The sequence below is a fragment of the Acomys minous genome (genome assembly GCF_964271855.1).
Source record: "Acomys minous genome assembly, chromosome: 17".
Lineage (NCBI taxonomy): Eukaryota > Metazoa > Chordata > Mammalia > Rodentia > Muridae > Acomys > Acomys minous.
In genome coordinates this window covers 36,198,043-36,224,315 of record NC_140500.1, presented here as the reverse complement: position 1 = coordinate 36,224,315, position 26,273 = coordinate 36,198,043, and the positions used below count along the sequence as shown (strand labels likewise).

The 26,273-nt window shown below is 48.0% G+C and overlaps 1 protein-coding gene and 1 long non-coding RNA gene across 2 annotated transcripts; one reads left to right on the top strand and one right to left on the bottom strand.

Annotated features, from left to right (window-relative positions):
* Positions 1-1,691: 1,691 nt before the first annotated feature.
* On the bottom strand, positions 1,692-11,242 carry LOC311588206. Its single transcript, XR_014776109.1, has 3 exons — positions 10,950-11,242; positions 4,643-4,764; positions 1,692-4,118 (listed from the first exon to the last, which is right to left on the bottom strand). It is a non-coding gene; the product is annotated as an uncharacterized lncRNA (long non-coding RNA).
* Positions 11,243-12,303: 1,061 nt separating this feature from the next.
* On the top strand, positions 12,304-19,449 carry BHLHE40 (basic helix-loop-helix family member e40). Its single transcript, XM_084766155.1, has 5 exons — positions 12,304-13,633; positions 13,812-13,881; positions 14,186-14,293; positions 15,188-15,311; positions 17,148-19,449. Exons 1-5 carry the CDS (start codon positions 13,554-13,556, stop codon positions 18,011-18,013), a joined length of 1,248 nt encoding a protein of 415 aa, XP_084622281.1. The 5' UTR covers positions 12,304-13,553; the 3' UTR covers positions 18,014-19,449.
* Positions 19,450-26,273: the final 6,824 nt, after the last annotated feature.

The following is a 26,273-nucleotide window of genomic DNA, read 5'->3' as shown; positions in this document are numbered from 1 at the left end:
CGGGGGCTCGGAGGGAAGATGGATGACAGGTAGTAAAATACTATTAGGAATAAGTCCTAATGCTTTACAGCACAGCGGAGCTTGCAGTAAGTTATTAGAGATTTTACAAAGAACTGAGAGAAAGTTTGAAAGAGTCCCAACGCAACAGAATGATAAAGATTTAAGAAGACACTTTAACTATGTAATTGGACCAAACGTTCACAAAGAATTCTTACATTTTTAATATTATCCTTCTTTATTGTTGTTATTATTGTATGTGTGTGCCTGTGTCTGTGGAAAGAGAGGGGTGGGGTGAAATCAGGCTATGAGCCACACTGGGAGGTCCAAGGACAACTTCCAACACTCCTTTCAGAAGTCAGGTCTCGATGGAGTTCAGTCTTAGCCTGACAAGCACTCTTACCCCCGGAGCACCTCACCAGCCCTTTCTTTTCCTTCTTTCCCTTTCTCAAAGTGTATGTGTGGAGATAAGCAAGAGAATACACCTCACGGCTAAAGCAGAAAAGGGTTGGGGTGTAACTCAGGTATGGAAGAGTTGGGGTGTGGCTTGGGGATAGAGTGCTGGCCTAGGACATGTACAACCCTAGGTTCTGTTCCAGAACCACCAAAGCAAGTGAACAAACCAACAGTTTAGATATGCTTGTATACCCGAAGTAAAAACTTAAAAGACAGAGGCAGACACAAAGTAAATCACTAAAGTACAAACCATCCATGCTATACAGATGTTAAAGGGAGGCTGGCAGGATGGCTCAGTGGGCAAGGCATCACAACCTAAGACTGACAACCTCAGTTCAGGCCCTAGCCCCACATGGTGGAAGGAGAAAACTGACTTCTGACAGTTGACCTCTGACCTCTAGTGAGTGGTGACAACATGCATACTCACCACACAAGGCAAGTAAAACCGTAATGACTTTTCAAATAAAGTAAAATGAAGTCATTTTTCAGTCAAACAATCCCTACTACAAGAACAAACAAAACATAAAAATACTACAAGTTTCATGTTACAAGAAAAGCTAGCATTAACATTTTTCATACTAGATAGAAGAGATCAGAAAGAAAACCCAGATCTGGAAAAAGTCCCAGAGGACCAATAGATAGCAACCTCATGCAATATATCTAGAGCTTTATTTCTGTTTGCATATGCGCTCACATGGATATTTTAAAATATTATTGAGGATAGATGTGGTAGCCCACACCTTTAACCCTAGCACTCGGGAGTCAGAGGCAGGTGGAGCTCTGTGAGTTGATGGCCAGTCTGGTTTATGTCATGAGTTTGCGCCCAGCCAGGAATACATAGTGAGACCTTATCTGGATTAAAACAGCAGCAACAACAGCAAGAGGCTCAGAAGATGGTTCAGTCATTAAGAAAAGCTGTTGCTCTCACAGAGGACCTGAGTTTGAATCCCAGTACCCACATGGTGGCACCCAAACATCTATAACTCCAGTTCTCGGGGGATCCAACACACTTTTCTGGCCTCTACAGACACCAGGCATGGACATGGTATTCATGCAGACAAAAAACTCCTACACAGAAATTAAGTCTGAATTTTAAAAAGTAAAAGGTGTATGTGTGTGTGTGTGTGTGTGTGTGTGTGTGTGTGTACTGTTGACTAGTTAAAGCAAAATAAATAATATATCCTGAGATTTACAACATATGAAGACATTTTTTTAAAAAATCAAGAGTCTAAGCCAGGTGTGGTGGTGCAGGCCTTTAATCCCAATACTGAGGAGGCAGAGGCAGGTGCATTTCTGTGTGTTCGAGGCCAGAATGGTCTACAAAGTGAGTCCAGGACAGCCAGGGCTGTTACACAGAGAAATCCTGTCACGAAAAACAAAACAAAGAAACAAGAGTCTGAAAATAAGAGCATACAAGGTGGGATGGAGGCAAAATAGAACTTTTTTTTTTTAAAGGCATTTGTTTGGAGCCTACAGGTTCAGGTTAGAAGAGAGCCCATAATTGCAAGGAGCCCAGCATCAGGCAGGCAGGCAGGGATGCTGCTGCTGCAGCAGTCACAGAGCTCAAATCTTGGCAGAGACTAGTATTAATGTTCTACAACCTCAAAGTCTGGCCCCAGTGACACACCTCCTTCAACAATGCCACACCTCCCAATCTTTCCCAAACCGCCCTATCAACTGAGAACCAGGCATTCAAACCCAATAGCCTACAGGGGCCATCCTCAATACACCCACCAAACACTGTACAGCCATGAATATACTCTTTTGATAAAAACTTGTGTTGTTTAACGTGTTTTTGATAATCTGATACATTATATGTCATCAGAAAGTGTTTTTTAATTACTGAGGAAATATTAGCTGCTAGAAACCCACCTCCTCACCAACGTTTAGTTGACACAGTTTATTTTAGTGAAAAGATAGTGTATCGAGGCTTTAGCTTCCTTTTTCCCAGAAACTAATGAAGCCAAACAACCTTTCAAGTGCCTATTGGCTGTAGATATGTCTTCTTTTGTGGAATATTTGTCCAAAAATTTTTGCTCTGTGTAAATGTTGGATTATTTCCCTTTAAAAGTATTATATATAAGAATAAAAGTCATCAAGGTGTGGTGGCACAAGCCTTTAGTCCCAGCACACTTGGGTTGCGGTGGGCAGAAACAGGCAGATTCCTGTGAGTTCAAGGCCAGCCTTAACTACATAGCAAGCCCCAGGACAGCAAGACTACATAGTGAGGCCCTGTCACAAAAAAACAAACAAACAAACAAACTCCCATACAATTAAGGCCAATGAAGTGTCTAGTGTGTAAACATACTTGCCATCAAGTGTACTTTGAGGGTTAAGAAGAATCATATAAGTAAAATGTATAAACCCTAGGACAAGCCACACAGGGCAAAAACATGTTTTTTCATAGAGACAATATAAACAAATAACAATAACCAGTTGTAATGAAGAGTCTGAAGTAAACTCACTCTTACCCACTGCACCTGGGAGAACCATGAAAACAAATTGCAAGAACAATTCTGTGTTTTTGAAGAAATTGGGGTCACAAGATTCTTGACTTGCTTTCCTGGGTCTTCTTTCTCACACGCACTCAGAATCCCCTTGCATGACTCCATTCTTGAGTCATGTTCCAACAATAAATTCATCTGTAGTGATAAAATTCAGAAGGGGAAGCCAGGCGGTGGTGGCACACGCCTTTAATCCCAGCACTTGGGAGACAGTGCATCTCTGTGAGTTTGAGGCCAGCCTGGTCTGCAAATTCAGTCTAGGACTCAGCCAAGGCTACATAGAGAAACTCCATCTGAAAAAACAAAAGCAAAAACAAACAAGCAAACAAACAAAGAATTCAGAAGGTGATTGTGGGGGTGATGGAACCTAAAGAACATGAGTAAATGTTCTGGGTTGATTACCAAAAAAAAAGGAAAAAAGAAAAGAAGTTCTGTACCTTGTGTGTCAGTCAGCTTTTCTTCAGTCACTGTGACAAAATTTCAGATTTAAAAAAAAAAAAAAACCTTAGGCCAACAAGATGGCTCAGTGAGTAATGACACGTGTCACCAAGCTTGATGGTCTGAGTTCAATCCCGGGGATCCCCACAGTGGAAGGAGACAACTGACTCTGGCAAGTTGTCCTTAATTTTCACATGTATGTGTGGCACATGCATGACCACATACCTGCACACATGTGTATGAACACACATTAAATAAAGGTAACATTAAAAACAAACCCTTAAAAGCCAGGTATGGTGGCACAAGCCTTTCATGCCAGCACTTAGCACTGAGGCGGCACAGGAAGGCTGATCTCTGTGAACTGCAGAGTCAAAGTGACATAGTGAGGACCTATTTTTAAAAAAATTTTTTTTAAATCTTGAAAGAAGGAATGTTTCCCTAAAATATATCCATAGATAAGGGGGGCATTGCAAATCAAATCTCCAGTTCCAGGAACAGGTTACTTCTTTTTGAGTTGTTAACCAGCAGAGTCTCACACACCCCCAAACATGTCAGGCTGTTGCCACTGCTCTTGGCTACCCTCCAGAACTTGATGGTAGGACACTATAAATGGCGATATCGAATACTTGCATCGTAGAACGTGGAAAAATCCAGCTGGGACTCACTGGAAGCTTCCTCCCTACTGTGTAGCTTTCATAGTGCTGGAAGGTTCCACACATGATGCTGGGAGGAGAAAAGTAAACATTAATCATCTGATTTGTGCTGTGAACCCTACGAGTTACAATTACGATTGTCCTGGCAAGTCAAACACACTGGTGCATTAGTGGCAAAAATGTTATGGGAGTAACCAACAACTCTCTAATTGAATTTTTAAGTCCAATTCCACAAGATAGAGCCCATACCCATCACTGTTATTAGGGCCAAGAACCTATGTCTAGAAGGTCATAGGCCACAGGGAAGAACTACTACTATTATTCTGCTAAGGGGACAGCATAAAAATGACTAAAATGGCTTTCGGCTACCCCCACAGATTAATTCTTCTCTCAGTTCTCAACAAATAACATTCTTCTTGAGATAGATGGTGATTAACTCAGAGAACCTGAATCGGTCAACATGCAGAGATTAAGGGACTATACATAGCTTGCACATCCCTAAGAGAGCTAGAAAGATTGTAAGAGCCGGAGGTGGTAGGTGACTGCAATGATACAGTATGTTCTGGACACCAGCAGGTACCCATATGAACTCACGGGGATTGTGAAGACATACACAAGACCTGTGCACACTCAAGCCAGACCAAATCACAGCGGGGGAGTAGGGGCTGGCATGAAGTTCCACTCTTAGTCCGGCAGTTATTGGCATTTGATACCTGCTAGAAGAGAAGAGTCAGTTTTATCTAAGGGCGTGACTTTAGGGATAGGTTGACTGCTCTCTAAGGCATCGTACCCCCACCACCACCACCACCACCCACCACCACCACCACCCACCACCACCACCACCCACCATCACCACCACCCACCATCACCACCACCACCCACCACCCACCACCACCACCACCCACCACCCCCCCCCACCACCATCACCATCACCACCACCATCACCACCACCACCACCACCACCACCATCACCATCACCACCACCCACCACCACCACCACCACCCACCACCACCCCCACCGCCACCACCACCACCCCCCCCCACCACCACCCACCACCACCATCACCACCACCACCATCACCACCACCGCCCACCACCACCACCCACCACCACCACCACCCACCACCACCACCACCCACCATCACCACCACCCACCATCACCACCACCACCCACCACCCACCACCACCACCACCACCACCACCCCCCCCCACCACCATCACCATCACCACCACCATCACCACCACCACCACCACCACCACCCACCACCACCACCACCACCCACCACCACCCCCACCGCCACCACCACCACCACCACCCCCCCACCACCACCACCACCCACCACCACCATCACCACCACCACCATCACCACCACCATCACCACCATCACCACCATCACCATCACCACCACCACCATCACCACCATCACCACCATCACCATCACCACCACCACCACCACCACCACCACCACCATCACCACCATCACCACCACCACCACCACCATCACCACCATCACCACCATCACCACCACCACCACCACCATCACCACCATCACCATCACCACCACCACCATCACCACCATCACCACCATCACCATCACCACCATCACCACCACCACCACCACCACCACCACCACCACCATCACCACCATCACCACCATCACCATCACCACCATCACCACCACCACCACCACCATCACCACCCACCACCACCATCACCACCCACCACCACCACCACCACCACCACCCACCACCACCATCACCACCACCACCATCACCACCACCGCCCACCACCACCACCACCACCACCACCACCATCACCACCATCACCATCACCACCATCACCACCACCACCACCACCATCACCACCACCATCACCACCACCACCCACCACCACCACCACCACCACCAACCACCACCCACCACCACCACCACCACCACCATCATCACCCACCACCATCACCACCACCACCACCACCACCCACCACCACCACCATCACCACCATCACCACCACCACCACCACCACCACCACCACCACCACCCACCATCACCACCACCACCCACCACCACCACCACCACCACCACCACCCACCACCACCATCACCACCACCACCATCACCACCATCACCACCACCACCACCACCACCCACCACCACCATCACCACCACCACCACCACCATCACCACCACCACCACCACCACCACCACCCACCACCACCATCACCACCACCACCACCACCACCACCATCACCACCACCACCACCACCACCACCACCCACCACCCGAGAGTAACACAAATGGAACTCAATGTGTTTAAAAACACATGAAGGAGACCATGAAGCTAGGTGGGAGGAGAAGTGGGGACGCATCAGGGAGGAGTCCGGAGCGTGGATTTGTTTCAAAATACATTGCCAGAATTTATACAAATAGGCTTTTAAAAGACAAACAGCTTTATTTTGGCTCATGTTTTCAAAAGTGTTGCTTTGGATTTTATGATGAGGTTGAACACCATGTCAGGGTGTGGAGAACAAAGCCGGAGGGAAAGAGCCAGGGACTGGGTCCCCATGTCTGCTTCAAGTCCAGGCTTCCAATGACCTGTCTTCACACTACTAGGACCTGCTCTTAAAAGTTCCAGGACCTCTCAATTATGCCCTGGCTGGCGACCAAGGGTATGGCTTTTGTGGGACAAAATAAGACCAAAACCATACCAGCTAGCGACAATACAGACTTACTTCATTTACCTCCATTCATGACTCAAATGTTTAAAATCTGTTTACTTTATTATCTGTTTACCTCTCAATAAAACAAGTAAATGTGGTGTGTGTGTGTGTGTTTGCGTGTGTGTTTAAGAGCAGAGATTTAAAGAGGATGAACACAGACAGAGAATTATTAGATGTGTTTTCCATATGGAGAATCCGTGCATGCTTTTATTTTGTGTGTGTAGCATCTTCTGTAACAAACTCTACCCTGTATCTAAGAATGGTACAGTAGCCACATCCAATTTTATAAACTTTTATGGCCCTGGACACTGAATTGGTGATTGAACTGAGGGCTTTGTGCAAGCACTCTACTGACCCAGCTACAATCGAAGCTCCTTACTTATGTTTTTATAAGCAGCTGGAAAGATTTTCCATGGTGCAGATACTACTCATCTCTTTATTTGTAGAGGAGAGGCAGAGCAAACTGACAATACTCTCTCTAGAACAGAGCAAAATTCCAACCTCCAAATCAGGATCTGTTGATATGCTGCAAAGTCAGTGTGGTAAGACAAGTCCAGAATGTTCTTCTTTAGATAAAAATCTAGTAAATTAGACTAGGAATTGTCAGATCAGACTATATGATACATATTTATTTGTGAGGCTTTTGTCTGTAAATGCATTGGCCTGGATTCTTTTTCCTACGTAGTTGTTGCAAAGTAAGCAAAAATTAAACACCTGTAAACTCAGCACTGAAGAGGCAGAAGATGATGGCACAGGACAACAGCCTGGATTTTATAGTGAGTTTCAGATCTTCCTGTTTGCATATAAGTGGCCTGCTGCCTCTAGGTTGCTTAGCAACCAACCATGTCATCACCTGCCACCTGGTGTGTGCCAGACTATAAAAGGGCCAACCTGCCACCTTGACTCTCTTACTTTTTCCTCTTATTCTCTTACTCTTTCTCTCTGTCCCCCTGGGGTGCCTTTCCCCCCCTCTTTCTCTCCTCATGCTTCTACAATAAATCTTATATCATGTATGTTGTGTGGCGCATATTTGACACACTCTCCAGACACATGGTGAGATCCTATTTCAAAAGGGGGTGGGGAGTGGGTGGCTGGACATAATGGTGCACGGCTTTAATGCCAGTATTCATCGAGGCAGAGATAGGCAGACCTCAGTGAGTTAGGGTTTAACCTGGTCTGCATAGGGAGTTCCAAGCCAGCCAGGCCACCCTGTCTCAAAAGAACAAAACAAAGCAAAATAAAATATTCAATATTCAGGGTTCCAAGTGAGAGCATAAAGGTAGGTATGGCCGGTTTCGGCAGGTGGCAACATTCCCTCAGGTTGAAGTTTTTTCTGCCAGAAGGAAGGGACGGCTGGTGAGCCCCGGCAGGTAAACAAAAGGTCACATTTCCCACAGTACAGAAACTTGAAAGAGGCTTGAGGGCCTCCTTAACTCAATAGTATGTTAAGGAATAAACAATTGCTAGGGGTAGAGATTGTAACCAGCCAAATAGCCAAGAATGAAATCTTTTGACTACTGAGGGGCTGCCTGCAAGCTGCAACAGAGAATTCCAGGGTTGCAATTTTTCAAGAAGTCAGTGTCACCCATGTTGGGTGGGCTTTCTCAGGATGCAACTGCTTTGAGGTGTTTTTTGGGGGTGGGGCAGTAAGCCAATTTTGACTCATCAAATTGGATGTTGGTGTAATCATTACTTTGGTCTATCACTAACTCCCTTTCTAGGGTGAGTAGACAAATGTCTACAAAGGAAAACTCTGCCACTCAACAGTAGCTGTTGCTATATACCAACTCAACTCCGGCTTACCTGTATTTAAGACATATGGAAGTACATGTGTCTTGGATTATGATAATATATATGAAATATGTATGTATTGGGATGGAATATATATACATACATACATGCACATGAGACGCTGTCTCATGTATCTCAGGCTGGCTATGTATAGAAGATAAACTTGACCTTCTCATTCTCCTGCCTCCACCTCCCCCGTACCTGGAACTACATGTATATGCCACTACACCCAGTTTATATGGTGCTAGGGATCAAACCCAGGGTTTTACCCATGCTGGGCAAGCAGTCTGACAACTGAACTACAGGCCATTATAAAATGTATTTGTTACTGTGAATGGGGGGGGGGGGGGAAACAAGCAAAGATGTCATTTGTATTATCTGAGCAAGCAAGAAATGAAATATTTCATCCCTCCCAGTACAAAATTTTCACCTTTACACAATTAGACAAAACAAGATAAAGGGGAGTGACCAAAAAAAAAAAAAAAGGGCAAGAGTATCACTGGTCAGTGGGACTGAACAATTCCGGAGGGTCTCTCACACTAAGTACTATGTCAATGGGCTCCTCCTAAGTGGTACCCCTCCACTAGGCAGCCCTGAGGCGTGAACAAAAGTAAAGCCCTTGTTGGGGGAGGGAAGCCACCTGCAGCAGTTATTTTTATTTAAATCACCTTTCCCAGGCTTGATGATTAAAATGTAATAAAAAGTGTCATAATGCCTACTTTTCTTTTTCACTAAGACAAAGTCTATTTCTCTGTGTAACAGAGCTCTGGCTGTCCTAGACCTGATTTGTAGACCAGGCTGACTGACTTCAAACTCACAGAGATTCCAACTGCCTCAGCCTCCCAAGTGCTGGGATTAAAGGAGTGTGCCATCACACCCAGTTTATAATGCCTACTTTTAAACTGCCAGAGTGAAATTCTCATCTCTCATTGTAATGTGATTTTTCTAAGCGTCATGCCTCCCCCACGCAGAAGAAACCCAATAATGTTATTTCAGATTTACTAATAAAGTCAGTGTGTCATTGTGTAACTTCAAAATTACAAAGAACGAAGTATAGCTCCTGAAGTCTAACAAACCTGGATTCTTATCCCCAGCGAAGCCCAGACCATATAACGGAAGGTAGTCACTCAGTATCCCTGAGCATCAACTTCCCAGTATGTTGTATAGCTTCAGGACCTGGTCCAGTGCCTTGCTCTGAGGAAGTCTCTCAATAAATAAATGTGTTAGCTAACACTAACACTAAACCTTGTAAGGTGGGCGCAGCATACACCAAGTTCTTAGCATATGGCACACAGTAACTAAACAAGCATCCATCAAGGATCTACAAAAGACTTTAACCATCTGGTCTTCTCAGCTAACTGTCCCTAGCCCACCGTTGGGAGTGCCTTTCTTAATACACTGTCTCTCCTTTTAAAACAGATGGGGGTGGGGTGGGGGTGGGGTGAGGGTGGGGATGGGGTCTGAAGTAGTGACACTCTTCAGGACAGAAAGGTTCATCCTGGGAAGAATTGTTTTTCAAATAGCTGTAAACCATACAAGGGAAAACAACAGGTTTCTCTTTTATATTACTTTTTGAGGCAGGGTCTCATTAGCCCAAGCTAATTTTTTTTTTATTTTAAATATGTAACATATAAAAAAATAACTTTTTATGATCCTCCTGACTTTACCTCCCCAGTGCTGGGATTAGAGGCAAGTGGTGACATCACACCTAGTTTTATGTTCTGCTGGAACCAGAACTCAGGCTTTACTGCACGGCAGGCAAGCAAGCAAGCAACTCACTGACTCAGTTTCAACAGCCCCAAATAACACATTAAGTTACTTTGTCTGTCGCTCTGCCTGCCTGACTTCCTTCTTTTTCTTCCACAGATTTTAAAAAGAAGAAATCCAGACACCGCAGGATGGAGATAATGTTGATGCCTGAGCGTATATTTGGAACAAATAAAAATTAGGAATTGCTCTATGTTTATCATGTCCAGAACTTGGGAAGCTGAAAGTGGAGTTTTTTCAAGATTAAGGCCTACCTGAGATATGTAGGGAACCTGTAAATATTTTTTTTTAAGTACGTGAGCAATACACACATTTTGTTATTTACAGCTACAGCATTAAGTAAAGACTTGAAATGTACGGACCACTCAAATAGTTTTAAGGATGATATTTTCTTGAGCCATGAACCATACAGGCAGAATTGCAGAGATTCAATCCTGGGGTGGGAGTGCGGGGAGGAGGAGGGGGGAAGCACAAAAGAGGACATGTGCTCCTTCCTCTGACAGAGCGTATTTCCTGGTGGAACTTTGGTTTTGACGCAACCATGACAACGCTTCCCCCTCATTAGAGTTGCAGGAAGGTCGCAGCCCTCTTTCACCCTTACCCCACCCCCAACTGCAAGCACATACCCAAGCCTCGTGGCAGGAAGGTGGGAACATTCATTCCCTCCAAGAGAGATTGATGATAACCGGCCAGCCAAAGGACATCCGTCTAGGGAGGAGGGCCGGATCGCTAAGCCCCAGTGTGAGGTCAGCCAGTGAACAGTTAGAAAAGCAATCTTTTCTCACACTTGCTAATGGTTTGACGCTTGTGAAACATAAACAGGAAGTAGGAGCTTGAGCGACCTGAAGGAAATGCGCTCCCAGTTTGGTCAGCATGTGAATCCCAGTTCTCCAGGTCGTCAGAACACTGCCAATTTAGATTGACCGCCCCCCCCCCCAAATTACACCCCCTCCCAGTATTGACCCCATTCCCCTCCCGCAGGTCTCCAGCCAGGGCACTCCGCAGCAGGGTGGCTGACCCCAAGCTCGGTGGGAAAGGTTAACAGTCATCTCTCAACTCCCCGAACTTGCAGGGCAGGGGAGCGCAGAGGTCAGTGAAATCCCCAGCCAGGCCTTATTTTAGTCATGAATTTCCACTGGCCCCTTGCTGTGTGTCAGCGCTGCTCATAGCGCCGCCGCAGGTTCTGCGTCTCAGATGCTTTCCCAGCTCCGGGCTCTTAGAAGGTCAAAGAGACCAGACTTTTCCAAGGCAGCTGGGGGGGGGGGGCGGCCTCAACGAAACTGAAGAACGCTGTGGCCCCTGGAGCTGCCCTTTGTGCCCCCACGCACGGGCCTGTGAGTTAACCTCTACTACTTAAATGACTTAGTTAGTATTAAATTAAAACCTCATCTTTTATTCTCTGCCAGTGGCCCCGATAGACTTTATGCTGAAGGATGTCTTCCGATTGGCCTCATTGGCTCCTTCCCAAGGTCCTTATAAATTCAAGGTCAAAATCCGTGTTTGATACCTCCACTGTCTCCAGCCACCAGCATACTACTGGGTAAGGGGTTCCATGAATGTGTGCTGCATAAATGTGGAGACATCACTGTGATAGGCGAAGATTTTTGTTTTCTTTTCTTTTCTTCATTCTTCCTCCTCTCTCCCCCTATCCTGGAATAGACCGCCAACAGCGCCACCCAAGTTCCTGGTTAGCAGCGGGATCCCATGCAAACTGGCAGCACGTTGCGCTGGGGGTCACAGCTTGGAAGCCGGCGCAGAGAGGCTTGCAGTGAGCCCAGCTACGGCCCGCGCCCGGGCCACGTGAAGCGTCACGCCCCGCACTACTGCAGGGCAGGCGTCGTCGCCGCGGTTGTGTAACGCTGCAGCCGGAGGGGAGGCGACCCGGACGCCTCTGCTCCGGAGGGGGCAGAGGAGGGAGGGAACGCCGGGCACTGTGCCCGGTATCTTTCTGTGCTTGACTAGCCAGGGTGGGTGGGGGCAGTGAGGCACCCTGGAAGGCGGGAGGAGATGGGTGCTTGCCAGTAGGGTGCCAGGCCACCCGCAGGCTGCGCCCCGGAGCTGAGCTCCCGGGAGAGTGAGGGGCCCGCCCGGCTCACACGGTCCACAGTCAGGTGCGCGCGGCGTGCTCGGTGGCGGCCTCGGCTGCCCTAGCGCCTGGCCGCCTGCCCGCTTCCCATGGGGTGACATCCGCTCCGCCCTCGGTCCCTCCCCAAGGCCGGCAATTCCTGGACACTGAGGCTGAGCGTGGGGGATGAGGAGTGGGGGGAGGCGGCTGGGAAGCCAGGACGGAAAGAAACCCCAGCCTCTGGGGAAGGCCAAGCGGGGCCGACGACTCCCTCCGCTGCACACCGGTTCCTAGGAGCGGGTCAGGCGGGGGAGGAGGAAGAGGGCTGGGCTGGAGCGACCGAAGGGATATTCCTCTCCTGGCTTGACTCAGACGCGGGCGGATCCGTCCTCCCCCGTTCCCTCCCAGGAGACGGGAACTTACTTCATTTCCCTGGGGCAGGTTCGCCCACGTTACCCCCCTCCCCCCAACTCTCCGGTTCCTTCCAGCTTCCGTGCCCCCCACCCAGCTGGGTAGGACTCAAGCTGCGCTGCCACCCCCTCTTTCGGGGAAAGGAGGCCGCAGCCGCAGACACCTGGGGCCCGAGGTTGGAGGGGGGAGCACTTCGCAGCCGCCAGAGCGTTGTCCAACACGTGAGACTCATGTGATGAAGCCCGGGGAGGGCGGGCAGGTCGCTCCTTCCCTCCCCGGCAGCGGCCAGACGTGCTTAGAGTCACAGGGTAGAACACGTAGCTTCTACCCACCCACTCGCTCCCATTTAACCCAGCCCGCAGCCTCTCCTTACTCCTCGGCTCGTCCCCTCCAGCAACCGCCCCCCCTCCCCGCTCCGCCCTGAGCAACCCTCCCTTCCCTCCCGCCTCCCCGCCCGCCCCACTTCTCATTCACTTGGCTCGCACAGCGCAGACAGCGCAGCTAGCACACACCGCCAGTCTGTGCGCAGAGCGGGAGCCAGAAGCCGCGGGGACACCCGGCCATGCACGCCCCCAACTGAAGCGACGCCTCAAAGCCACAGCTTCTAGCAGCCCAGCGCATTGCAAGGACGCTCAGGCTAGCTCCAAGGAACATAACCCTTGAGACCCTCGGATCCTCCCTTCTAGGAAAGTCCTCCCTCTAAAGCTCTGCTAAGTGCAGACAGGAGCGCACGGTGGCCCCGGCTCGCCGCATCATGGAGCGGATCCCTAGCGCGCAACCACCTCCTACCTGCTTGCCCAAAGCGCCAGGACTGGAGCACGGAGACCTGTCAGGGTAAGTGTGCACTGTGACCCCTTCAAGTCTCCAATTCTAGCCTTGTGCTCCGCGACACTGTTAACTTGGGGTACCCCTGAGAGCATGGGGGGGAGGGAGGTCTTGCTTGCATGGATAGAGCGCCTGCAGCCTGTGCGCACTTGGGAGTTATAGCTTTTTCTGGTTCTTGTCCCTGCAGGATGGATTTTGCCCACATGTACCAAGTGTACAAGTCCAGGCGGGGGATAAAGCGGAGCGAGGACAGCAAGGTAGGTGCATCCCTGGGGACCCTGGTCCATAGCCCCCCCCCGACCCCCCCGTGCGCCGAGTTTCCAAGAAAAGTTTGCTTGTTGGGAGGTTGGCTGGTGGATTCAAGATGTGGTGAGCTCGTTGTCACAAATGAGTGAATTGGGAAAGAAGGGCCAGAGAAGGTGCTTCTGGGGTGCGTCTCTGCGCCCTCGCAGGATTTTTTTATTTTTTTTTTTCCTTCCCTCCCCTGCTGCCGGGCCGGGAGAAAGCGTGGCTTCATGTTCCCTCCCCCAGGCACCCATCACTTCCATGTACTCCTTGCAGGAAACTTACAAATTGCCGCACCGGCTGATTGAGAAAAAGAGACGTGACCGGATTAACGAGTGCATTGCCCAGCTGAAGGATCTCCTACCCGAACACCTCAAACTTACAGTAAGTGAGAAGCTGGCAGCGCTCCAAACTAGCTCTTCTGCCCAGAGGGCGGATGAGGGGGTCAGCCGCCGCCTGCAGGCGTCACGTGGAACTGCAGGCTAGACGGGCGGATCAAAGCTCCTGGTAGTTCTGGGTTGGAGGGAACCTCTTTCCCTGACCCAAGACTTTCAGGCAGACAGAACCAGAACCATTTGGGGCCTTTTTAAGTTGGCTTCAACACTAGCACAGCTTCCTTTTGGTGATTTCTCACCGCCTTCTTAGTTTTCCTGAAGGAACAAACCACAAAAGTTTATTTTATTTATTTTTTATTTTTTGCCCTTTTCCTTCTCCACTTTCCATCTGTAAGAGGATCTTCTTTAATGTGTGTCTTTTATTTTCGTCATATCCTTTAGTGGTAGCCAAAAGCTTTCAGGCTTTTCCTTCGGGGGAGAAAAATAATTGGAAAGGAAGACAAAAGCCTGCATGACTGGAAGTTCTGAAAGAGTGTCAGGGAAAGGGGAAAAAAACCACACACACACATTGGGAAAGCCTCTTGGTTGCCAGACACAGTAGACATCCTTCCCTGGGTTGACACCACAGCAGAGAAATGTTATCCCTGGAGTCCCCTGAGTTAAGGTCAGGGCAGCTGCTGGAGAAATACATCTGTCAGCTCACTCCTGAGACTGTAAGAGCGACCAAAACGCCTCCAAAGATAGAGGACATGTGTTCAGTGTGTTCAGTTTTTGTTTTTGTTTTTTTTAAACCTTCGATCATCTATATGTACTTGCTAAACTGAAAACTTTATAAATTCAGTAAGGCAGGAAAGGCTCGTCCAGTCTTTGTTGTTGTTTATACCCAGTTCTCATCATAAACAGTCTCCTGGGACTTCACCGGCTTTTTTTTTTTTTCCTTCAGACTTTGGGTCACTTGGAGAAAGCAGTGGTTCTGGAACTTACTTTGAAGCACGTGAAAGCACTGACAAACCTAATTGATCAGCAGCAGCAAAAAATCATTGCCCTGCAGAGCGGTTTACAAGCCGGTGAGTGCTGGGATCTGATTAGCATCTCCAGAGAGAGCCCCAGGCTTGCTGTGGCTCAGACTCTTCTGTCCCCATTCACTTTTGCACATTCATTGGGAGAGATGCTTTTTTATTCTTTCCTAAAAGGTCATACTTTCCATTCGGAGTGCACGGCTGTGTGCCCCTGGAATGAGTAGATTTTAGGCCAGTGATGAAATGTTCCTGTGACATTTTGGCCCAAGACTGTCTAGATTCTGAGAGACTTCCCCATTCTCCTTTAAAATGCCAAGGCACCTACAATTTGCATTGTGGGTGTTTTACAGCTGGTCTTGTGAGCCCTCACTCACGAGTGAGCAGAACACGGGTCTGCCCCCAGTGTCTTCCTGATTCTTTGCTTCCTTGTCTTTGGATGTGGGGTGCAGCCTTGGCAGGACGACAGCAGGATTTTTTTTTTTCCTTTCCTGCATTTCATTGCGGTTCCCTGAATAGCCACTAGGTATCTTGGCGAATTGCACAATCTAACGAAACCACTGGTTTCATCATTCATTTCTCCTGAGTTTCAGAGAAAAAAGAGGCACCTTCTAACCTTCCTTATCTCCGGATCATACAGTACAGACCAGAGGGAATCCTAACACGTGCCTCTTCACATATAATTCTGTCCTGGCCATGGCCAATTCGAGAATCACAAAAAAAAAAAAAAAAAACCATTGTGTGTCTGCCAGTTTTCTTTTAAAAATAGAAAGTTGACCAGGACTGATCTGTAGGGGAGTCAGGGATACAGTATATGGGAAAGACTTACAAATAAAGAGCCTAGTTAAAGTTCACAGAGAGAGATGCAACTGTTCAATAGGTTAGTTTTTTGTGTGTACGGGTGGTGTTGGGTTTTTGTTTGTTTGTTTTGTTATTGTTATTTAGTTGGTTGGTTCTTGTTTTTGGCTTTTCTAAAATTCAGACACAAAAATCTTCCAGCCTCACCCTCCCAGGTGGAGGGATTACAGGTGTGAGCTACAACTTTCATGGGCATGGTGGCGCATGCCTGTAGTCCCATACTTAAGAGGTATAGACAGAACATCTTAAATTCAAGGCCAGCCTGTTTTGCCTAGGGAATTCCAAGCCATCTAAGACAAAATTGGGAGACCCTGTCTTTCCAAAAGGGAAGTGGGTTGAGAGGCACTGTTTCTTTAGGTGGTATTGTTTCTATATTGATTTCACTGTAACAGTCTGGCCTTCTGCTTTCATGAGACTGTTGCCATCCTAATCGCCTGGGCATGGATGTGGTAGCTCAGACTCACAGTCCCAGCACTCTGAAAGTTAGATGAGCTCACTATGAGTTCAAAGCCTGCCTGGGTTGCAGAGTAAATTCAATGCCAATCTAGGCTAGAATGAGACTGGGAAAAACTGTGTGCCAGTCATTAAAAAAGTGTGACTGGTGACTGTTGAACTTATAAATATATTCGAATGCTCTTTGTTTTGTTTGTTTGTTTGTTTGTTTGTTTGTGTATCACAAGAAAAACTGTAGATACTACCTCAAATACCACAAGAGTAATTTGTTCTATATCTCTGAGGTACCATACAGACATTAAAAATCCTGTTTGGGGACAGTGGAGTGTAAGTAACTTAGTGATAACCCATTGTACTTTGTATCAAAGCCCAAGCATAAAAAACAAAAAAATCTGTCTTTAAGTGGTAGGAATATTTTTTTTTACACTTTTCAACATAATTCTCTATGCATATTACTTTTGGAGTTGGAAATGCAAATTGACTGATGATTTTTAAAAAAATAACCCACGAAACAAAAGCCCCTGATGTACCTACTACCAGCCTTCTAAAATCCTTCTTTCTGGTCTTTCTCTCCAGGTGAGCTATCAGGAAGAAATATCGAGGCAGGACAGGAAATGTTCTGCTCGGGTTTCCAGACATGTGCCCGTGAGGTGCTCCAGTACCTGGCCAAGCATGAGAACACAAGGGACCTGAAGTCTGCCCAACTCGTCACTCATCTCCACCGTGTGGTCTCCGAGCTGCTGCAGGGTAATGCTTCCAGGAAACCCTTGGACTCAGCTCCCAAAACCATGGACTTCAAAGAGAAGCCTAGCTTCCTAGCCAAGGGAACGGAAGGCCCTGGGAAAAACTGTGTGCCAGTCATCCAGCGGACTTTTGCCTCCTCCTCGGGTGGGGAGCAGAGCGGGAGTGACACAGACACAGACAGTGGCTACGGAGGCGAATTGGAGAAGGGCGACTTGCGCGCTGAGCAGCCATACTTCAAAAGCGATCACCACGGACGCAGGTTCGCCGCCGCCGTGGGAGACCGCGTCAGCTCGATTAAGCAAGAATCCGAGGAGCCTCCCACCAAGAAGAGTCGAATGCAGCTCTCAGAGGAGGAAGGCCACTTTGCTGGCAGTGACCTGATGAGTTCCCCGTTCCTCGGGCCACACCCACATCAGCCTCCATTTTGCCTGCCCTTCTATCTCATACCACCATCAGCGACTGCCTACCTGCCTATGCTGGAGAAATGCTGGTACCCCACCTCTGTGCCAGTGTTATACCCAGGCCTCAACACCTCGGCAGCAGCCCTCTCCAGCTTCATGAACCCAGATAAGATCCCGACGCCCTTGCTCTTGCCCCAGAGACTCCCTTCGCCCTTGGCACATTCATCCCTCGACTCTTCGGCCTTGCTGCAGGCTCTGAAGCAGATCCCTCCTTTAAATTTAGAAACCAAAGACTAAACTCTTTAGGGGGATCGCCTGCTGCTTTGCTGTCCTTCCTCCCTGATTCCAAAAACCACGAAGGTATCTGTGAGTGCAGAGAGAGATCTTCCACCTTGCAGACCCACAGAGAAGATTCAGCGTGCGTGCGTGCGTGTGTGTGCGTGTGTGTGTGTGTGTGTGTGTGTGTGTGTGTGTGTGTGTGTGTGTAGGACATTAAGTTCCTCCTGATGGCCTGGCATCAGATGACAGGACTGTAGCAGATCCTCTGGGCTTCTCCTTTACCCAGAAGAGTCTCCTGTGAGAGAAATCAGTTGGATAATTCCTATGCTTCAGAAGCTTGACCTGTGAGTCACTCCTCAGTTTGGGAGATGGGTCTGTCTGTGGCTTTGAGAAAAGGTACTTTCAAAAGAGGGCCTTCCAACGCACAGCGCACAGCCAGCTGTTAGGACCCCACCCTTGTCCCTTTATTGTCGAGGTGACTCACACCAGGCTGACAGAGTGGACAGACTGAGCTTTCTGCTAAGGTGGCGAGGTAGCCAACACTGGCATGTCACGGTAGTGGTTTGGGCAACTTTCCACAGGTCTCCTCCCCCCACCCCAGCCTCCAATGAATAAAGACAATGCAGTTCCCTAACTCAGGCTTTTGTGGTGATAAGCTTACTAAGGAACCGAAAATGGCCCCCTTTGTACAAGCTGAGCTGCTGGGGACCCAAGCTGGACCTGAGCAGTCCTCAGGCCCGTGGCATCCCTTCCTAGGTCTCACTTCTATGGCATGCTGCCCAAGAAACCAAAGGACGGTCTCGGAAATGGCAGATGCCCCAAATGTCCCAAAGTGCACAAAGCTAAGCAATCAATTGCTACTATCCCGTATTGCACAGCTAGACTTGGATTTCAGTCTATCCTAAAGCTTTGAATCAAGCTTCTCAAAGGCCTAGCAGAGCTTTGGCACCCCAAGATCCTTTTGTAGGCTAATCCCTTTTGCCCGGCAGCATATGGAGTGTCCTTACTGCTAAAAAGGATTCTGCCTCCTTTAAGGAAGTTTTATTTTTGATTCAGAGTCCTTGTTTTCTTGACTTGCTCAGCCAGCCCTGCACCAGCTTTTCCAAAATGCACTATGCTTGTGTTTTAACTTTGTTTTTATTTGGGCATAAAAGTCGTTGCCTTTCTTTGTAAAGCTGTTATAAATATATATTATATAAATATATGACAAAGGAAAATGTTTCAGATGTCTATTTGTATAATTACTTGATCTACACAGTGAGGAAAAATGAATGTATTCCTGTTTTTGAAGAGAAGAATAATTCTTTTTCTCTAGGGAGAGGAGAGGTTACAGTGTTTATATTTTGGAACCTTCCTGAAGGTGTGAAATTGTAAATATTTTTATCTAAGTAAATGTTAAGTAGTTGTTTTAAAAATACTTAATAAAAGAATCTTTTTTTCCTGTGGAAGAGAAATGGTCTCCTTGGTTTTAAAAATAACTTGAGTGTCATGGTACTTCCTCAGTTCTCTGGCCTGAAGACAGCATCTAGCTTGTCATGTGCCTGGCATGAAGAAGAAGCTGAATCCACATAGTAAATAGATACTGGATTATTTTTGTTTTATTATTTGTTTGTTTGTTTTGGGACAAGGTCACATGTAATAACGCATGCTGGGATCAGATTTGCTCTGTAGCAAGGCTGGTCTTGAATGGATTCTACTGTGTCCACCTAAATGCTGGGATTATAGCCAGGCTCTCTGGAGCAGTAACGCTCCCCTCCACCCCCCAGGGCTGGTCTCCTGCAATGCTGAGGATAGAACTCTCGCCTTACACATCGTAGGCAAGCAGTCTACCAACCCGGCCACATCCTCCTCTCCTCGGGCGTCTATACTCACTCAATGCCCGTGTTCAAAGTTAACCTCAACTGCTTTGCAGCTTGATGGGAAAAGTCCAGAGTGTGAGCTCATGGGCTGCAACGTCCATGGAGGCTTCTGGAGGGTTACACACATTGAGGAAAGATTTAGTGGATTATTGATGGTAATTGAGGTTGGAGATAGCACTTCTTTCCTAAAGCAGTCCAACAGTTTGGAATCGAGCAAGTTCTAATGGATTGGCCAAAACCTTCAGCGGTGTTGTTGGAAGGTAACAGTCCATAATTATTTTCTGCTGTCCTGTCCAACAGTCTCTCTTTGGGTATGTGTGGGAACAAGTACTACTGCTTTTACTTAATAATAATAATTATTATTGTTGTTGTTGTTGTTGTTGTTAAATGACTGGGCTGAGAATGTTGCTTCCTTCCCATCATCTTGGTTTGTCCTGAGGTTTCCTCGTGGACAGGATCCAAGATCCAGAGCATTAGAATCATTTAGAATTATCTAGCTGTCTGGAGTTCTCCCCTGCAGGGAAACCAACCCCAAGGAATTACCAGCACCACCTGCATGGGATGCACTTCCAAATGTCACTTTCTCTGACTCCTGGGGGGTGGGGGGGGGTCTGCAAAGGAGAGAGTTCAGTGTCCTCAGCACTGGATGAAAGGGCACAGCTGCCCCCTAGCTACACAGTGCTGTGACCAGGCCTCTAGAGAGTGTCGTGGGATTCTGTCATGCCTGTTCCTGATTAGATACTTAAGGATTCTGAGTCTCACACTATCCTATAGCACAGATGGCATGGTCCCTAAGTCCCGCCTTGGGTAGCTTGCTCTCCATCGCATCCCTCCTGTCTGCTAAGCCCACCAGGCAACTCTTTCCCAAGGAGAGAGTCAAGGAGTAGCTGTGGACAGCAGGAAGTGGTTTGAGTACCCTGAACTAAGAATAGATTTGAGGGTTCCACAGGCAGACGACAACTCAGAGTGTTTCTTCTAGAGTCTGCCACGTGAAGCCCCCTAGAGGCGCAGCTGCCTGTCTGTTTTCCTGCCTCTAGAGCGGTCTGAACTTTTCTAAGCCAGGTTTTAGGAGAAGATCCAAGGGTGTTCAGGAAGGTGTGTGAAGTGGCTCTTGTCCCAGCCTTCAGCCCAGTTGAGGACAAAGAAGGCCTCTGTTTAAAAAGGTGTGTGTGTGAGCCGTGAGGGGTGAAGCGTGGACTCTGGGGCCAAGGAGCGCAGAGGCCTGGGATCTGGCCGCCTTCAGACAGGGCGTGCTCGGCGGGGCTGCCGGGATGGTCTCACCCAGCGCTGACCTGCCGCGCCTGTTGACAAAACGTCACGTTTCCGACTAGAGCCTTTCATGTGCGGCCCGCGGCTAAAAGCGGCTGCCGGTTCCTGGAAGCAGACGTGCCTGGCACCGCGTCAGCAGAAACCCGATCCCCGGGGAAGCTTGGCAAGGCTTCGGGATCGCTGGGTCCCCAGAAATAGGGCCTGGCTGCGGGCAAGGCCGCGGCCCCCCTGGTGCGCGGCGGCATGGAATCCTAGGGCGGGGAGGGGAAGGAGTGTAGGGTGGGGTAGGAACTGGTTTTAGGCAGAGCTTTGGATCCCCAGCCTAATAAACAAGGATCGGCAAGCTCCCCAAGGCTCACCTCTCACTAACGCAGCCCCTAACAACCTAGAGTCCGTAATAACACATTTTGCAGATGAATACAAGCAGGTCCAGAAAGGAGAGTTCACTTGCCTTCAAAGTCGCCCAGCTTTGGTGTGGGCCGCTGGTTCTGTGGGCTTTGTGGAATTGTAATGGAGAGCCAGGAAGACGGACAGCTTTCACAGAAACTACTCCTGAGCTGGGTCCCAGCACTCCGGAGGCAGAGGCGGGTAGATTGCTGTGAGTTCGAGGCCGGCCTGGTCTACAAAGCGGGTCCAGGACAGCCAAGGCTACACAGAGAAACCCTGTCTCGAAAAGCAACACACAAAACAGAACCTACTCCAGCATCGTTGCTGTAGTACCTAATATTCACCCGACCTTTCTCAGAGCACTCGCCATACAAGACACAATGGTCACGGCACCTGCATGTAGCCGGTACAATTCCTACTCCCATGATTCTGAGAAGGAAGACGCAGGCAGGTTAAGCTCTTGCTCAGAGTCACACAGCTCCAGTAGTAAACTGCAGATGAGCTGAAACCTAACTGTTTAGGCTGTGACGTCTATTGCTTAACTACAAAACTACATTGTCCTTCTTGTTATAGTAACAAGTTTTTTTTTTAAATAGTAAAAGCAGTACTAATTACAACCAATACTTTATTTTGATTTTTTTTTTTTTTTTTTTACTATTAAGCATTTTATGTGATCCTCTCTCTGTTTGGGGGCCCGGGGTTGTTTGAGACAGGGTCTCATGTAGCCCAGGCTGGCCTCTAGCTCCCTAACCTCTTTGTAGTCAAGACTCTGTTAGCTGTCTCAGTACTAGGGTCACAGCCCTGTGCTTGCTGAATTCTACTTCTTGTAGCAGCTGTGAAGAGTGGACACTAATATGCCACCACCCCCACTTTTAAAACTTAAAATAAGACTCTGCTATGTAGCCCTGGCTGGCCTCAAACTCCTATCATCTCTGAGCGCTGGGATTAGAGGTATGTCCACTGCGTCCACCTAAAACAATTAAGGCAACGTATAAAGTGCACTTATTTATGGGTGAGGGGTATTGTTGTGGTGCAGGTATGGAGAGGTGACCGTACAATTGTAGGAATTGTAAGGCCTGGAGACTGAGGGTCATCAGGCTTGGTGGCAAATGTCTTAACCCACTGAGTCCACTTCTTTAAAAAAGCCTTTTTTTTTTCATTTTTCATTTTTACTTTATGTATTTGAAGGTTTTGCTTCTGTGCATGTATATGTATCACGTGCATGTCTAGTGCCTTCCAAAGCCAGAAGAGGGCATCAGATCCCATGGGACTGGAGTTAGAGATGTTGTGAGCCACCATTTAGGTGCTGAGAACTGAATCCTGGTTCTCTCAAAGAGCAGCCAGTAGTACTCTTAACCACTGGGCTGTCTCTGTGGCTTGATGATTTTTGTTTGGTTGTTTTTGTTTTTTAAAATTTTGTTTTATGGGTTTCTTTTCTTTTTCTTTCTTTCTTTTCTTTTCTTTTTTTTTTTTGTTGTTGTTTTGTTTGTTTGGTTTGGTTTGGTTTGGTTTGGTTTTTTCAAGATAGGGTTTCTCTGTGTAGTCTTGACTATCCTGGACTCACTTTGTAGACCAGGCTGCCCTCGAACTCACGAGATCTGCCTAGCTCTGCCTCCCTGAGTGCTGGGGTTGCAGGTGCATGCTGCCTGTTTTGTTTTGTTTTTAACATGCCTCATTTAGAAATGAGAAAAGTAAAGCCCAGAGGGAAAATGTGTTCCCTGAGGTGACCCATTGTATTAGGAACAAAGCCATGCTTTCTCTGTGGTTCAAATTTACTTTTGCTTTTCAAGACACAGTTTCTCTGTGTGGCTTGAACAGACCTGGAACTCGCTGAGGCTGGCCTCAAGCTCACAGAGATCCGCCTGCCTCTACTTCCCAAGTGCTGGGATTAAAGGTGTGCGCCATGACCACCAGCGCCAGCCGGCTAGGTCTACTTCTAACTAGAGCTGCTGCAAGGCTGAGCTTTGACACACAGTTTCTCATTTCAGCCTCACAGCAGCCCTGTGGATGCCTATCAGGAGAATCAAACTACGAAGTTCAGAGCAAAGCCATCTGCCCAAGGCTTCCTCCGACACTTGCGTTAAGTGTCCTCCCAGCCACCACCCTATCACACGCCCAGGAACAGACTACTACCTCACGATGAAAGCACAGTTTCACATCGTAGTGCAACAGCACTCAGCAAGTAGAGACAGGAGGGCTGGGAGCTCCAGGTCAATGTCAGTATATAGCAAGTTCTGTGCTATGGGATCCTGCCTAAAATCAAAACAAAAACAATCAACAGCAATAAAAAATAAATAAATAAATAAAAAGAGCCAGAGGTAGAGTGTAGTTGGTAGATGCCTGCTTGGCATGTGAAATGTCCTAGATTCCATCTGCACTGCCACATGAAACTGTGTGGTGATACATAGCTGTAATCCCAGCCTTCTTCATTTGGAGGCAAGAGAATCAGATTAGGTTATCTTTGGCTCCAGAAAGAGTTCAAAGCCAGCCTGGGCTACACATGACCATCTTAAGCAAGCAAGCAAGCAAGCAAACAACTGGAAAACCAGAGCAAACAAAAAACAGAATGGGCTGAACACCTGAATCTGATAGGAAAGGCAGGAGAGCCAAAAGTCAATGGACCACTGTCAGCAGCAAGGTGGGTGTCCTGAGTGTGGAACTCTCTTTCTGGGAGGACACTTCACTACTCCATAAACAGAGCACAGAGGCGTCTGTCCTGACTCTCATCCTTGGTGGTGGCTCTGAGGGTCTGGTTGATGAGAAGCAGTTAAGATGGCAGGCTACCATGTCATGTTAGCGTCTGGAGGACCACTGGGTATAGCTCCTGGACCACCGAGAGCCCCCTAAAGGGCCCCCAAACAAGACAGAATGTATTGAGTTCCTTTATGATTTCATATAAAGATTATGCATTTCCTGAGACTCAAGTCTTCCCAGAGAAACCTGCTGGGCAAGAGGGAGGAAGGCTTTATGCTTCTTGCCCGCTCCAGGAAGCAGTGTCCTGTACATCATAGCAGTTTTTTGAAATAAGAATTCTGCTGCTGAAAACTGTCACTAAGGAGTTTGACAGGTTGCAGACTATGCCCCCTTCCCTCTCTCACCTAGAATTCTGAGGGAGCTCAACCACTCAGGGCACCCCCGCACCCACCCAGAACCACTCCCTGTTTCACCCCAACCATCAGCCTGGCTGCCTACAGCCTCTGAACATGAGCCGACAGAGCCCCTCCTCTTGGCAGTGGACGTCCTTGTGTCCCTGCAGGGCTATCCTATCTTGTGATGTGACTGGCTATGGGCCCAGAGGGTGTCTTCTTTTATAGATGAGCCCTCCCTTCCAGGGCGAGCCTCAGCAAAGTAATGGAGGTAGGACTCCGGCTGGAGCAGGCACATGGGCTCTGGGGACAGGGTCAACTTCAGGCTGAGACCAAGAGCATGCAACACCAACTGCTGCGGTCCCTGTCCCTGCCTCCCACTGCACAGAGACTTTTTAGGGGACAAAGGGGAGGAAACATATGCTTATTTATTTAAGGAGAAGGGGTTGGGGGAAGCCCAATGTGGTAGCCGTGCCTATAAACTCCAAACTTCTGAACCTGAGACAGGAGTATTAAGAGCTTAAGGCCAACCTGGGCTACAGAGTTAGACCCTCTTTCAAAAACCTGAAAAAAAAAAAGGGAAAGAAAAAGAAAATTAATCATGAAGGGGTGGGGTGGAGATTAGGCAAGGATCTTAGGACAGCGGTTCTCAACCTGTGGGTCATCACCCCTTTGGGGATTAAATGACCCTTTCACAGGGCTCACCCAAGACCATCAGAAGATGCAGGTATTTGAGTCATTAGTCATAACAGTGGCAAAATTAAAGTTATGAAGTAGCAGTGAAATAATTTTAAGTTGTCGGGGGGGGGGGGGGGGCGGCGTTCACCACAACGTAAGTAACTGTGTTAAAGGGTTGCAGCATTGGGAAGGCAGGAGAACTCAAGATGGTGGCACTCTCAAAATAAAGAGAAAAGAGGGAGGAAGGGAGAAGAAAAGGGAGGGAGGGAAGGAAGGAAGGAAGGAAGGAAGGAAGGAAGAAAGGAAAGGAAGGAAGGAAAAATGAAACAAATAGGCTGAGGCTGTGGCTTAGCTGGTAGAGAACCTGGGTTGGCACATACACACACACCACATACACACACATACACACACACACATACACACACACACACATATACACACACACACATACACACACACATACACACACACACACATACACACACACATACACACACACACACACACACACACACACACACACACACACACACACACACACAAACCCTGGGAATGGTGGTAAATCTCTATGATTCCAGCAGCAGAGGTGGAGGCAGAAGGATTAGAAGTTGGAGGTTGTCCCCGATATGCTACAAGTTTGAGGCCACCCTGAGCTACATGATACCTGTCTCAGAGAGAGAGAGAGGAGAGTTTTTAAGCACTTCTCGTACTTACGTCTTCTCTAGTAAGTGGCCAGAAACAACAAAAAATAGAAGCAGGCCAAAGGATGTGAATAGGATCCCTCTAAAGGAGACACACAAGTGGCCAGCAAACACACGAAAGGATGCTCAACCTCATTAGTCATCAGAGAACTGCAACCCAAAACCACCACGATGCATCACTTCACACCCGCGAAGACAGCTATGACAATAACAATCATTTTTTTTTAAACCAGAAAATAACAAGTGTTGTCGAGGATGTGGAGAGATGATGGGAGGTTGCTACAGAGAATGTGAAATG